The sequence below is a fragment of the Bubalus kerabau genome, chromosome 4, assembly GCF_029407905.1.
Source record: "Bubalus kerabau isolate K-KA32 ecotype Philippines breed swamp buffalo chromosome 4, PCC_UOA_SB_1v2, whole genome shotgun sequence".
NCBI classification, from domain to species: domain Eukaryota; kingdom Metazoa; phylum Chordata; class Mammalia; order Artiodactyla; family Bovidae; genus Bubalus; species Bubalus kerabau.
Window position 1 is genome coordinate 119,306,332 of NC_073627.1, and position 13,109 is coordinate 119,319,440.

Genomic DNA, 13,109 nt, shown 5'->3' on the forward strand with positions numbered 1-13,109 from the left:
AGGGTACACTGCACCACTATATGGGCACATTTAACAGTGATCTACGCTAACACTAAGCTTTCTACGCAAAAACCTTTCCTTGAATTTTTAACCCAAAAGATCCATGCTTTAGGTAAATAATTCTACAGACTACCTGCTACAAAAATGTAGGGAAAAATATTTTAATGGATTGTTTTCATGACGAACTGGCATTTATATCTATATGGGAAAAGCTTCACTAACTTAGATCTTACTTATTCAGAATTTGTAGCTGTTTAGACATTGTCCAGGCTTTCTGCTTTTGCAATATCTATTAAAATAGGAACAAGTTATAAAAATTAACAGTGTAAGCAACTTTTGCAATGGAGAAGCTTGATGCAGCAAATATTCTTGTTTATATTTAACAGTGTCAGAAAAATTATTTGTGAACTGGAAATAAAATTACTGGATGTTCTTTAGAAGCACTGTTGAGTTGACTTCCTATTGATCTTACAGCTCTGTAGCAGCAGATATTAACTTGCAGATTTTTACTGAGCAGAGATGCAATAGTTTCTGTCCACTGGAAAAGATCAGCCTGAGGTACAGTTTATTGCCCTGTTGAACATTAATCAATTTTGTATCTAAACCAACATTTTTATCCTCATGTTCCCTTATAAATTGCTTATAGATATCTGGCTTTTCAAATACTCTTTGAACTGGTTTTTAACAGCTTACTGGTTCCTTGATTAAATAATTAGTTGAATAAAATTATTGGCATGTATTCATTTTATATTTGCATTAAAGTTATGATTTTGCTATTTTGAAAACTATAATAGTGAGCAATATTTTTTGTACTCATGCAAATAAGTCAGAAGCTGTTAGTTAAGCTATATTTCCCAGTCACTGAATAGTAGTTTTTAAAAAAATATTGGAAATTCAGGAATTTGGTTCTACAGAAGTATTTCAAGTTGCTACCATTTTTCTGCATTAGTATGAGTTAGTGAGGTTTTATTGCCTCAATGTATGCAAGTGATCATCTGGCTGTTACACTATTCATGGCAGGGCCTGTGATGTGTGTCTTTTGTGGTGCCTAAAATTGCATATATATTTTTTAAAAATGTTTAACAGTAACAAGATAACCATTATCATTAGGGGGACAAACAGATTGTAGTATAAATAAGAGAAATTACATCTATCATGGAACAAAGGAAACTTTTAAAGGGCAGCACTATTATCAGGATGCAAGAATAAAACACCAGGCATGCAGGTTCTCCCAATTCATTCCTGAAATGCAAGCCAACATCACTGCCAGCTGCTGAATGGAAACCAAGTCTTACTTAGCTGCTTCAGATGCTTCCCTCAGATCTTCATCCAGTCTGCATGAGCAAAAATTATCAGTGTAGAAAAGAAACAAGAAGCAAGCAGAGCGTGAGAGAGTCACAAAAAAGAAGTCAAAGCAGAGCCAAATGAAAGTGGAGCGTATGTGCTTTTAAAAACCAACTTTTGGAGCCTAAGACACATGCCTTCAATTACATATGGTGTTTTAGGAACTCCCAAGTCTGTGTTTATGTACATTTCCTTTGCAAAGTCCTTCATAAAGGGAGATACAAAACTTGCAAGGAGACTGGAAGCATGCTGGCTGAAATAAAGCTGAAAACAGCCACAGCAGTTGTCAGGGCTAGTTAAAATTAGCTTGCAGCCTGGGCCAAGTCTGGGATGTATCCGGTTTAGTAGGTTTCAGTTGCAAATTAGGTTGACCTCAACAGCTTTAGACACACGACAAAGACATGATGTACATGGAAATGATATACTACAAGGGACTGATACCAGGACCTCTTCCTCTGGTAGCCTGTTGAGGTCACCCACAAGTAAGACACTGGTGTACACACACACAAAGGATCCAGAGTGAACTGAAGATCAGGAGACGTTTACCTCACACTTCTCTTATAAGATCTTTCTTCATCGTACCTTACAGGATAAAAAAACGAATGCAATGAGGAAAACGAGTGGACAGATGGAAAAAATGACAGGACAGTCAAAACGTGAGAGGAGAAGTCTACCCAAATGATAGTCAAATTGCCTTTGGGGAGGAAACCTATTTATATTCAATACAATCAATTATTTTGAATTTATAGTTATATACAGCTGATCCTCATGATTTGCAGATGGAGTGTTCACAAACTCACCTACTTGCTAAACCATAGTTGCAACCTCCTAAGCAATACTTTGGCACTTTCATGGTCACTTGTGGACTTTAACAGAGTGCCCAGAAATTTCAGTCACCTGCTATGTGGGTTCCCAGCTGAGGTGGAGCCCAGCGGGGCTCTGCCTTCTCGTCTCAGCTCTCACGCTGCAAACAAATGGCCTTTTACAGTCTGTGTCATGGCATGTTTTTGTTTTTTGTGTGTGTGCTTTTTTTGCTGGTGATCTCTTTATTTGAGAATGTTCCCCAAACATTATGCTTAAGTATCATCTAGTATTCCTGAGTCCAGGATGGCTGTGATAGGCCTTAGGGAGGTATGTGTGTGTTAGATAAGCTTTGTTCAGGCACAGGTTACAGTGTTGTTGGCCCTGAGACCAAAGTTAGTGAATCAACAATACAGATCAAGTAAGGTATCTTTAAACAGAAATGGACATAAAACAAGGTTGTATGTTAACTGGCAAATGAGAATGCTGTGACCAAGCACTCACAGAAACTTAGCCCCGTGTTCCCCCTGAAAACAATGGTTCAGTATGTTATTCAGATCTGTAAGAACATCACTGCCACAAATAACAAGAACTGACTGTAATCGGTGATTATAAACCTGATTTCAGATTGGGCTCAATTTTCTTTCCTTTAAGCCCTTTGATGCATTCTATCCCAGCTGAATATTGGCCCTGGGATTGGATGAGATCCTGCTCTTGTGTAATGGGAAAGAGTTATGGTTTGTTACCAGTTTGAAAATGGCATAATATGAAAATGATGCAACAAGGGTCAGTTACAGAAATGAGAGAAAGGACAGCCAGAGGAGATGGATTACCAAAGACAGGACACATGGGGAGGATATGCACGGTTGTAAGTTTCTTCCTCCAGAAGAAAATCTTGCCAAATAGAACCTTCCTTTGGAGGAAACTTTTCCCAAATAGAAAACCTGACTTGTAGATGAATGAAAAGCACCTTAGGCAAGTTTAACTTCTCAACTGAACTTCCCTGTGTGAACAGTGAGTTTGGAAGGACTGATGCTGAAGCTGAAACTGCAATACTTTGGTCACTTCATGCGAAGAGTTGACTCATTGGAAAACACCCTGCTGCTGGGAGGGATTGGGGGCGGGAGGAGAAGGGGACGATAGAGGATGAGATGGTTGGATGGCATCACCGACTCGATGGACATGAGTTTGGGTAAACTCCGGGAGTTGGTGATGAACAGGGAGGCCTGGCGTGCTGCGATTCATGGGGTGGCAAAGAGTCGGACTCGACTGAGTGACTGAACTGAACTGAACTGAAAAGCAACACAATTACAATAAAGAACATTTTGGCTTGTCAACTTTGTGCCAGGTGGCTCCTCAGTGCTTTATGTTCATGGTTCTCATTCTGTTCTCAGGACCTTGCCATGAGTTAATTGCTCCTTGTTTTCTCATTTTACAGATGCTGAGGCTGAGACTCAGAGAGTTCTAAATAGGATTCCTGAAGTCTCAGAGAGGCAAGGTGGGAAGAAGGTTCAAATCTAATGCTGATCCTCCAAAGCACATTCTCTTCTCTTGTTCCCAGGGCCACACTGGCAGGGAGCATACTCACTTAGGAAGTGGCCAGTGGTCATTTCCACTTGAAGATGGAATATCCTTGTCATCTTTTGCATAATAGGAGGTGGGTGTGCTAGTACATTTTCTGGAGATGGGGTGTCTTCTTTTTGAGGCAGCAGGCCAGAGCTGTGAGTTGTGCTGGTCTGGGGACTCTCTAAAGCCCGTGAGGATTACATCCACCATCAGGAGCTTATGCACGCTCAGCTTGATTCAGCTAAGCCAACTGGCAGTTATCAACCCAATTTGTATCTTCTGTTCATACCTGATATTGGGATGCAGGAAAACCAAACTTGCAGCTACTTCTGAGCTTTGACTCAGAAGGGTATGGGTATTTATTTAGATGGATATTTTATCTAAATATACCCCTTGTATTTATCTAAATATACCCATTATTTAGATGGATATTTTACAGGCGGTAAAGAAATCTGGGAATTTTGGTTCCAGGCTCACCTGGATTTAAATTCTAGTTCCATCTCTTCCTTGTTCCTGCTTCTACTTTGCATAAGTAAACATCCCCTTCCTAAGTGACTTTTCTTATATGTAAACAGGGCATTTACTGTGAGGATTAAATAAAGGATATAAATAAAGCACTTCTTGTACCCAGAACAGGAGACACGCATTAAATGGGAGTCTTTTCCTTCCAGTTTCTGTGCCTTTTTTAAGTGAGGGAGCTCTTTTTTTGGAAGCCTGAATTGGGAGGTCCATTCTGCTCTCCATCTTATGGAGGAAGATAGGGTATCCTTGACTGTTTTCTTTGAGTTGATGGTTACCTTCCTCCCACTTGTAATCACACGGAAAGCCAGTAAATTAGACATAGTGAAAGAAAAACATGATCAACAGTAAACGATAGTTCTTTGCAACAATTAACCAGTTAGGAGGGTTCATTTTCCAGCATCACATTTTTAAGCCCCAGCTCCAAGCAGTTGACTTTTTATTTTTACTATTTTTGCAGCATAATCCTACAACTTTAAGTATCCATGCTTTCTACCTACAGGCTTTATTTACCAGATACTGACTAAGGAAGTCATTCCTGACTGCACCACCCACCACTCTGCTTTATCTTTCACCTGGAGGCAACCATGAAGAAATCAGAGAATGGGGTAACTTTTCTCTCTTTTCCTTGGGTCAAGCAGATAAATTACTTTATATAAGGCAATGAAGAAATCCAGGCTATGTACAAAATTGACCTTTTGTGTGGCATGCAAGACAGAGGTAACAAATACACTGATTAGTGTTAAATTTATGCTTTCCCCAAAATGGTAGTAAATTCAAGGTGAAAGTGAGCAAATCTCAATAACACCATAGAAGATCATGTGAAAGTAGATCTACAAGAACAGAACAGTTATCTCTAGGTTATAAGACAAGAAATATATTTATTGGAGAATATTTATTATTTGTTTTAAATGTAAAACAAAAGATAAGCCATTTCCCCATATTCCAGGAGTGAGTTATTTTCTCATCTCCTTCTCCAGACATGCAGTATTTCTTACCAAATCTTCAAAACCATCAGGACTTACTTGATGATGCTCTCTGGAATATGGATGCAATCCATTGGGATCAGTCCACTGAGTTCTGCTAAACTACTGACATATTTAATTTTACTGCTGAATTTGGAACTTGAAAAAAAGAAAAGAAGAAAGATTTCAGTCACTCCTCCATCCCTCAGACTTGTGCCTCTTCTTGAAAACCCTTCTCACCTTGCCCCCAGCACTCTGACTTAGAAGAATAGCTATATTATTTGAGTAGTTACTATGTGCCAGACTCTGTTCTAATTGGTTAACATATATTAACTCTGGGGATTTTCCTGGTGGTTCAGATGGTGAAGAATCTGCCTGCAATACAGGAAACCCAGGTTCATTCACTGAATTGGGAAGATCCCCTGGAGAAGGGAATGGCTACCCACTCCAGTATTCTGGCCTGGAGAATTACATGGACAGAGGAGCCTGGCAGGCTACAGTCCATGGAGTCACAAAGAGTCATACACAACTGAACAACTAACACAGACACATATTAACTCATTTTCTGTGATAGCCTAATGAGGTAGGTACTATTATCATTCTCTTTTTAAAGATAAGGAAATTTAGACAGAGAGAGTCAAGTATTTGCCCAGATTTCACCTTCAGTCAGTGGCAGAAGGTGCCACTTACCTATAATGATTGGCTGTTTTATAAGAAGGTGACATTTTTGTATTACTAGTGTAATAGCAAACTAATTCTAAAAATATATCATTCCACTTGAAAGGGAACTTGATCAGGCATCAAACTCCCGTGAATGGTCTCTAATGAAAAGGCCTCCCCAGTCTACTGAGAAGATGCTGTCAAGGTCACTTCTGCATACATCCAGCTTTCACATTTTACTTGCAGTTTTGACTATGGGCTACTGGCCGTGGCTTGCGAACAGTCACTTCAAGTCCTGATAAGCCTTGGGGGAACACACACTACTAACGATACGCCACATTAGGCCACTTCCTTCCTCTGGAGTTTCTGAGCTAAATTTAGATTTTGATTTAAAAAATGGAGGGGGTAGAATAAGAAGGCAGAAGAAGTCATGCCAGGCGGACACCTCCACACTGGAATGTACAATTTTCTAAACAGCAAAGTGATTCAGTTTCTCATATTCAGATAGGTATTTGTAACTGAATATGAAAAAGAATATTTTTTCTTCTTGGTGTATTGGTACCTGCTATTTCCTCTACCTGGCTTTAGCTAGCCAATCCTATTCTTCAAAACTCACCTTGAGGGTGCATTCTTCTGGAAAGCCTCTCTCGATGCAGACTCTCTGTCTTCACGCTTCACCTGTTACCTTAAAACTCACCCTCACTCTGAGTTATCACCCTCCAGCTTCCTTTGTTCCCTGTATTGCAGTTGCTTTCTTATCTACCTGTGTCAGCTGCCAGGCTGTGACCTCTTTGAGGAAATCAATTGAGCTATTTAATTTCTCAACCTGCAGCAACTAACCCAGTGCTTGACACAGACAGTTCATTTAAAAAAAATGAACTTGAGGAGGGAGGGATAAATTAGAAGGATGGGATTAGCAGATACCAACTACTATATTAAAATAAACAGGTAAACAACAAGGCCCTACTCTACAGCACAGGAACTATAGTCAGTATCCTGCAATAAACCATAATGGAAAAGAATATGAAAAAGAATATGTAACTGAAAAAAATATTCTTTTTCGTATTTAGTTACAAATATGTATCTGAATACAAGAAACTGAATCACTTTGCTGTACAGCAGAAATTAACACAACATTGTAAATTATTTATACTTCAGTTTAAAAATACATGCAATAAAAAAAAGAATTTGCTATATACCTCTGTCATAGGTGTTACCCTTTAGCAGTGAAAAGACCTATAATACATTTTAGTGACCTCTTTTTTCAGGTCAAAAAATCTGTTACACTAACATAGATTGATTCACAGGGATCTTTAAAGAGGGTTTTATATGATGAAACTGTAGAACATAATGTTTAAGTATTTGAAATATGTGTTCTTTAGAATTAGGTAGACACTGGGTTCAGAGCCTGAGTTTATCATTTCTTGACTATGTTACCATAGACCTGGGGTTGGTAAACTATGGCCTGTGGGCCAAAGCTAACTTATTACTGGTTTTTTAAATCTTTGCGCTAAGACTGGTTTTGCATTTTTTTTTAATGGTTGAAAAATGATTAAAATAAAACTATTTGGTGACATGTAAAACATTTCAGAAAATTCAACTTCAGTGTTCATAAATCAAGTTTTATTGGAACACAGGGACACTTATTTATTTACACATTATCTATGGCTTTTGTCCTACCATGGCAGAGCTAAGTAGTGGTGACTGAAACTGTATGGCCCGTAACACTTAAAATATTTAATATCTGACTCTCTACAGAATGGTTTGCTGGCTCCTGGTTTGAACAATTTATTTGACCTCATTTAACCTTAGGGTTTTTTCCTACAATACAGAAATGGTAAACAGTGCCTCCTTCAGACCATCATCATTAGGATTAAATAAAATAATGCATGTAAGTACTCAATAAATGTAAACCATTATTACATGTAATTTACCACAACACTACTTGCCATAATTTAATTGTTTTTGTTTTAATTATTGGGGCTTCCCTTGTGGCTCAGCTGGTAAAGAATTCACCTGCAATGTGGGAGACCTGGGTTTGATCCCTGGGTTGGGAAGATCCCCTAGAGAAGGGAATTATTATTATCTTGAAACTCCCTTCAATAAATGTTGAATTAGAATTCTTTTTCATACTCTTGCCATAATAAATATTTACCAAGAAGAAATATATTTATTTTAAAATAGAGCTGAATTATTAAACAAACATCAGTGAATCAATATCAATTCTAATGTTTGCTTTTTTACTCATTAAAAGTTTGTATAAGCTCTTCATTGTACATTTATTCCTAGTGCCTGTCAAAGCATTTTCTGCTAATCTTAAAATTAGTAGCTTTTTAAAAATATATCTTAAAGGCTTGTATTATGCTTTAAAGTAATTTAAAGAGCTCTCCTGCCAGAGGAAAACTAGTTGAATCCTGCTACCCAGTTGTTGGAAGTAGCAGATGGGAATGCTAAATAAATATTAGTGAACACAGACAAAAAAAGGAGATTCTGGAAGGCACAGAACGCTCAATTTCTAACTTAAAAAAATAGATATGAAACAAGCAACAAAGGTTTACTGTATAGCACAGGGAACTATAGTCAATATTTTGTAATAACCTATAATGGAAAATAATTTGAAAAGTAATTATGTGTATATGTATAACTGAATCACCTTGCTGTGCACCTGAAACATGGTAAGCCAACTATACTTCAATAAAATATATATATAGTAATTAAAAAATATAAAAGAATTGAACCTTTAATTTTTTCTCCAGAAGTGAAGTGATCAGAATTTTCCTTACAGATTCATTAATAACACTTAGACAGAAAAACTTCAGTTTATATAATTTGTATCCTGATGCTAGGCAAGTTCTAGTTAGCTGATGTATAGTTGATTCACAATATTATATTAGTTTTAGGCAAACAACTTAGTGATTCATTATTTTTATAGACTATCCTCCACTGAAGTTATTATAAAATGGTGCGTATTTTCCCTGTGCTGTACACTATATCTTTGTAGCTTATTTATTTTATACCTAGTAGTTTGTACCTCTTAATCCCATACTCCTATCTTGCCCCTCCCTATTCTGTTTTTTAAAGCTTTCTAGAAAATCTATAGTGTCCCTTTCATTTAACTGTCTCAGTTTTACTATGTAAGAGGCATATCTTACTTTTCTTTTCATCCCCAAAATGTAAGGTTATATAGCATCTAACACAAAATAGATGATGAACAAATATTTACTGATGTGAAGTGAATTTAAACCTAGAAGGCTCATGGATGATCAAAACAAAGCTCTCAAAATGGCTGCACAGACTCTTAAACCACTTTAGGTGAGCTACATGGTATTTGTTCAGAAGAAACTAAACAATTAAGGTCTGGCTTATGTTTCTGTCCTTGATGTGTCTTTAATTTCCATTGTCATGGTATACTCTACCTCTTTGATTCTTTACAAAATACCATATTTAATGCGTGTGAAAGTCACTCAGTCGTGTCTGACTCATTGAGACCCCATGGACTATACATGGACTATACAGTCCTGGAATTCTCCAGGCCAGAATACTAGAGTGGAGTAGCTTTTCCCTTCTCCAGGGGATCTTCCTAACCCAGGGATTGAACCCACGTCTCCTGCATTGCAGGTGGATTCTTTACCAACTGAGCTATCAAGGAAGCCCTTATTTCTTTAATAGTACTATCTATACAGAAACCTCACTATTTCATTTTCTGTGTTTACAGCAAGCAATATAGAGATCATGTTTTATAATTATAGGGGAAAAATAATCACTATGAAAATATACTCACTCTTAGAATCTCTTGCTGGGCAGTCCAAAGTATATTTTCAGGAAAGGCAGAGGCAAAACAGATTATCCTAAATACTCTCTTGGTTTATGAATTTTTGTGTAGAGGAACAATGAATTACATACTTTAAAAAACTAGTACTTTTACTGTAATAATAACTATACCTTATAAAAGGTCGTGTAACTGCAAGGATTGTTCGGATGAACCAAGATGGATGAACAATGATGAATGATTTTAAATTCTTCCTCAACCTATTTTGAAAAAGAAAAAAAAATTACTCATGACCTATTTTGAATGGGAATTAAAGTATGTGTGTGTGTGTGTATATATATTTATATAAATATTAGGGAATTCTTGTGTAAGTTACTATCATCTGGTAGGCAGGTATAGAATGCAATGATTAATACAAAGAATGCCTTTGAGATATAATTTGAAACTTGCATAATTCAAACCTCATTTTCCCACAGAAATAAATGTAAAATAGAATGGTCATACTCTTGGAGTGCATAAATCTATAACCGTCATGGCATATTTTTGTTTGACGACGCTATTCATTTTTGTCAGCATTATTTTTAATATTTTGAAATGAATACCCTGTTCTACTGAGCCTGGGTTTCTTCCTGTGTAGAATGAAAGCATGTGGTTATCTGGCCTTCAGATTAACGTTTTGGATATCCTGGCATATTTTTCAGCATTAGCAATGCTACTGTATGTATGTTTGGATGATGAACGGATTTTAGTTACTATATCAGGGCACTCGCACGTTGCTTTGCAGGGAGCCACATCCGAGAGGAAGCCACACTATAGAAGACATCATAAATTTGTATGCTTATTATGCGTTTTCCTGTAGATGGCAACAGTGTGTTTGGTTCTAATAAAACCAGTATGAATAAACGTGATGTATCTTGAGGAAGGGCACACACAGTCACCAAACGGGCTGGAATTAACAGTGAATGTTGAAATAAGGGCACACGGGTTGCCTGAGTCACAATAGTGCAGGAAAAGGGCAGCGAGGCCGCGTGATACCAGGGAGGAATTGTGGACTTTGATCTACCAGCGCAAATTGCACCTCCATAAGGCAAAAGCATAAGCATACTTTAAAATGCTTGTCACCAAGTTTGAGATTAGTAACATTTAACAAAATCTGGGGAAGATTTGCTTTATTTAAAATTTGAGTGATACTTGATTAATATTTTAAAATTTATTATCTCAAATCAGCATTAATTCAATGTTCCTAAATTGTGACTGCATTTTTGGTAAACTAAAAGGTCACTGGAGATGGGAGTTATTGAGGAAGTCAAAATAGTGATTAGCTACTAGAGCCCCACATACCGTCTGTCAATCATCTGGTAACATTTCTTCATCCAGCCTAGCCCCGGCATCTTCCGTCTTGGGGTCGCACCATTCAAGTACACAATCATATAGTCTTCAGCTACCATCAACTCTAAAGTACTTATTACATATCTGATCACAGGAAGGAAGAGAAGTGTTTTCAGTTCCCACATGATAGAGTTCATCTTATTTCACCATAATTATATAATATTTAAATTACAGGGTGCATAACATTTAAGAATGGTTGCACATATTACCTCTTCTTCTTGAGAAGAATGCAGTTACCTAAGATCACTTCTCTGAGAGTATTACTCATTTATTTGCACAGTTATCTTTTTTTTTTTTTTTTTTTAATGCAGGTACACTTGAAAAGTCTGTGGGTTAGAAACCCAACTTTCAAAAATATCAGCAATGCTATTGTATACTAAAGGACAAGTCAGATTAAATAAAGGCAGATATAAATGAAGTCAGGTTATTATCAGTTGACTAAGAACATGTTATCAGGAAACCAAAATAACACTTCACCCAAAATGTTACAAAATTTAAAAATACGGGCCAAACTGTGTTCATTTTGTTTTCAGTGCATTCTCCTGACAAAACAGCTCCTCTGAAGCTTTCAGTCTCTTGAGCAATTTTCCTTGATACAGATTTCATTGACTTTTAATCAAAGGCTTAGAAAATTCTACATCAAATTCTACATCATCTGTTTCCTTTTATTAAAGATGTTCTATCTGCCATTCCATCCCCACAGACATTAACTCAAAACATTTTATTGTAAGCATCACTCACAGGAAAAGATTTTCCATGACATAGTGGTAGTCCGCCCGACTGCTGTCTGGCAGAAAACAGGCGGCAAACACAATGATGGCATTTAGGCCGTCCCCATAGTATCCTGGGGGACAAACAAAAAGACACTTGTAACCAACTGAAACTCTTAACAAGATACTATTTAACCTAAAGGATAAATCTGGAATCCTTGGCAAGTGTATGTATGTGGATGTATTAGATATATCTTTAAGTGACTATTATAAAGACGATATACTTCTGTAAGTATATACACATATAATTATCTTGCAGTGGTTAAGATATAATACATAGTGTGAATATATTTGCATATATAGGGCACCCATGTATTATGGATGATTATATGTATTGTACATAGTTGTGTAAGTGGGTTATAAATATTCAACTTAAAAACAAAGGATGGTGAGGCAACACTTTTTGACTTAAGGGCTTCTAATTTATATAATAAAAAAGCTAATCTGTATAACACTCTTTCCTTTAATTGCTAAGAGAGAGGTTCTATTTGATCCTTTTTAGTATTTCCTAGTTGTAGTCAACTCTGTGTTCCTTGAAAACTCATCTTTGAAACATGTGGCAGATGTTGGTCAAGTCTCTACAAATTTGTCTATAGAATTGCATGTGTCTTCCAGACTTAAGAATGGAAGCAATGCACTGTACTTTTATTTTTTAACATCCATTTAAAACTATTTGTGATTGTATCATATAACATAGTTCTAGGCTTTAGAAACATTAGAGATTTCCTCAAAGCTTTGAGTAGGAGGACAGAACACACCCTCAAGCCTGATCAGAATTTGGCGTGTTTCACTTTTTCAGAACTCTAAATACCCCTCTGGTGATTACAAGGCAGTAAAATACTGGCTAGATATAGATTTGGATGGGCTTAACACTCGAAAAGCAGTTTAATGAGATGTTTTCTACAAGGATAGAGAGTATGACTGTGCCACAAAAGAGGTGGGGGAAGAAAGTGATACCAACTAAAAATACATCAAATTATGGGTTTGTGTATATTACTAATTTGAGGCTGCTGCAGATAATGCTACATATCTTAGAAGATGCTACCTATGTAAGTGTATACCTGATGCAACACGTTTGCAAAACAGGACCGCAGTAGCTTCCCTCTGGATTTTTTGCTTTAGTCCCATCTTTTCCAATATGTAGGTATTTTTCCAACTTTTTAAAGAAGGTGGTATGAAGGAAAATGGCATAAGGAGATATATTTTCATACAAGAAGTGTTTGTTCCACAAATAATTTCACTTAGGAAGATTCATAACTGAATAGAAATCCACAAAGGGTGGCTTAATGACATTAATCCTAACTCCACTAAAATATGCAATTAAGG

The 13,109-nt window shown here is 36.8% G+C and overlaps 2 protein-coding genes across 13 annotated transcripts in view; one reads left to right on the plus strand and one right to left on the minus strand.

Annotated features, from left to right (window-relative positions):
- GCNT1 (glucosaminyl (N-acetyl) transferase 1) overlaps positions 1–13,109 on the plus strand; it is a 193,721-nt gene that overhangs the window by 170,881 nt on the left and 9,731 nt on the right. For 3 of the 9 annotated variants that reach the window (XR_008713627.1, XR_008713631.1, XR_008713623.1), the window contains exons 3-4: positions 3,707–3,802; positions 4,733–4,838. The gene's annotated coding sequence lies outside the window, so the exon portion shown is untranslated. Of the gene's footprint in view, positions 1–3,583; positions 3,644–3,706; positions 3,803–4,732; positions 4,839–5,210; positions 5,363–5,979; positions 7,536–7,613; positions 7,747–10,408; positions 10,549–13,109 lie in introns of those variants that run through there. The other 6 variants (XR_008713626.1, XR_008713624.1, XR_008713632.1 and 3 more) reach the window with 6 other exon arrangements.
- Positions 1–13,109, minus strand: part of PRUNE2 (prune homolog 2 with BCH domain) — a 295,032-nt gene that overhangs the window by 12,889 nt on the left and 269,034 nt on the right. Inside the window, exons 13-18 of one of the 4 annotated variants that reach the window (XM_055578335.1) lie at positions 11,755–11,857; positions 10,966–11,097; positions 9,798–9,884; positions 5,256–5,354; positions 1,891–1,926; positions 1,296–1,334 (exon numbers count right to left, since the gene is read on the minus strand). In XM_055578335.1, the coding sequence (XP_055434310.1) occupies positions 1,296–1,334; positions 1,891–1,926; positions 5,256–5,354; positions 9,798–9,884; positions 10,966–11,097; positions 11,755–11,857 (496 nt within the window). Of the gene's footprint in view, positions 1–1,295; positions 1,335–1,890; positions 1,927–5,255; positions 5,355–9,797; positions 9,885–10,965; positions 11,098–11,754; positions 11,858–13,109 lie in introns of those variants that run through there. The other 3 variants (XM_055578336.1, XM_055578337.1, XR_008713619.1) reach the window with 3 other exon arrangements.